Source organism: Myotis lucifugus, unplaced genomic scaffold (assembly GCF_000147115.1).
Source record: "Myotis lucifugus unplaced genomic scaffold, Myoluc2.0 scaffold_552, whole genome shotgun sequence".
NCBI classification, from domain to species: Eukaryota; Metazoa; Chordata; class Mammalia; order Chiroptera; family Vespertilionidae; genus Myotis; species Myotis lucifugus.
Window position 1 is genome coordinate 533,488 of NW_005871600.1, and position 1,853 is coordinate 535,340.

At 54.5% G+C, this 1,853-nt stretch overlaps 1 protein-coding gene across 1 annotated transcript in view; it reads left to right on the forward strand.

Moving 5' to 3' along the window:
* Positions 1-1,853, forward strand: part of LOC102426351 (protein dopey-2-like) — a gene marked incomplete at its 3' end in the record, with an annotated part of 38,491 nt that overhangs the window by 30,934 nt on the left and 5,704 nt on the right. Inside the window, 2 exon segments of the mRNA XM_023745500.1 lie at positions 456-646; positions 1,389-1,852. Coding sequence (XP_023601268.1) covers positions 456-646; positions 1,389-1,852 — 655 coding nt within the window.

Sequence of the window (1,853 nt, forward strand, 5' to 3'; positions counted from 1 at the left end):
GGGCCCATCCCCTGGTCTGATTTAACCGATTGGGCCAAGGCCTGGAGATCAGGACTTCGTTTATTTGTTTGTTTATTTTTAATATATTTTTATTGATTTCTGAGAGGAAGGGAGAAGGAGAGAAAGATAGAAACATCAGTGATGAGAGAGAGTCATTGATTGGCTGCCCCCTGCACTCCCCTACTGGGGATCAAGCCCGAAACCTGGGCATGTGCCCTGACTGGGAGTTGAACTGTGACCTCCTGGTTCCTAGGTCAATGCTTAACCACTGAGCCACACCGGCCAGGCCTGGGGATCTGGACTTTAAAAGCTCCCATGCTGATTCTAGCATGAATCCAGGGTTTAAATCCCAGGTCCTCGTTTGCTGGGGCCCACAGCCCAGCGTGGGTGAGCTCCCTGGGGGTGTCCTGCCCATGGTGCTGCAGGCCGACCTCATGATGCACTTCCACCCGCAGGTCCCTGTTCGTGGTGCTGGACAGCCTGACCTGCACGGACGGTGCCATCGGTGCGGCGGCCCAGGGCTGGCTGGTGCGGGCACTATCTCTCGGGGACGTGGCACGCATCCTCGAGCCCTTGCTCCTGCTGCTGCTCCAGCCCAAAACCCAGCGGACTTCCATTCACTGCCTCAAGCAGGAGAACTCGGCGGGTGAGCTCCCCATGCCAGGCAGCCGGGCCAGCTCTGTGTCCTCAGGGTGCCCGGGCCAGGGAGGGTGGGAAGGGCGGTAGATCCTGCTGCCCGCCGTGACAGTTAAGGCACTTAGACCCACTTTGTGATTTTGTCAGATTCAGACAGTGTGAAAGGTACTTTGTAAACATGTGGGGGATCGAACCTGCAACCAGGCATGTGCCCTGACCCGGGAATGGGATCCTCCTGGTTCATAGGTTGATGCTCAACTACTGGAGCACACCAGCCAGGCTGATTGCTCGAACAGTTTAAAAGACCTGCTCACTTTACTTGTCTGCCTTTTGTCCACCATGTAATCTAGACTCTGGTGCTGTAGTTTCATGGGGGAGTTTTATTTTTTATTTAATTTATTTTGGGGGGGCAATTTTATTAATAGTAACCTGTCTGTCTTTAAGACAAAGATCACTCTAGAACAGCGGTTCTCAACCTGTGGGTCGCGACCCCTTTGGGGGTCGAACGACCCTTTCACAGGGGTCTCCTAAGACCATCGGAAAACACATATATAATTACATATTGTTTTTGTGATTCATCACTATGCTTTAATGATGTTCAATTTGTAACAATGAAATTGGGGGTCACCACAACATGAGGAACTGTGTTAAAGGGTCGCGGCATTAGGAAGGTTGAGAACCACTGCTCTAGAATGAACATATCATAGCTCACCCTTCTGTTCTGAAGTTGCTTGTCATCTTGTGATTTTCAGAAGACTTGCATCGTTGGTTTAACAGGAAGAAAACCTCTTCCAAAGAGGCATGTGGCGTGCCCGAGGGCAGCTCGGAGGAAGGCGTGCCTCTGAACCAGTTCACCACCGTGGACCGCGAGGCCATCTGGGCCGAGGTGGAGAAGGAGCCAGAGAAGTGCTCACCGGGAAGCCAGCTGAGCGAGGAAGACCTTCCCTACTACACGGACCTTCTGGACAGAACGGCCCGAGAGGCTCCCGACAGCAGCGAGCACACTGAGTCCGCAGACACGAGCTCCGCCCACACGGACAGCGAGAACACGTCCTCCTTGTCCTCCCCCTCCCACGACCCGCAGGAGCTGAGCAATGAAGAGGGCTGCTGTGCGCCCATCCCCACGGGCGGCAGGGCTTACCCCCGGCACGCAGCCTTCCTGGCGGAGAGTATCAAGTCCAGTGCCAGGTTAAGCTTGGCGCGTGTGGACTCGGACA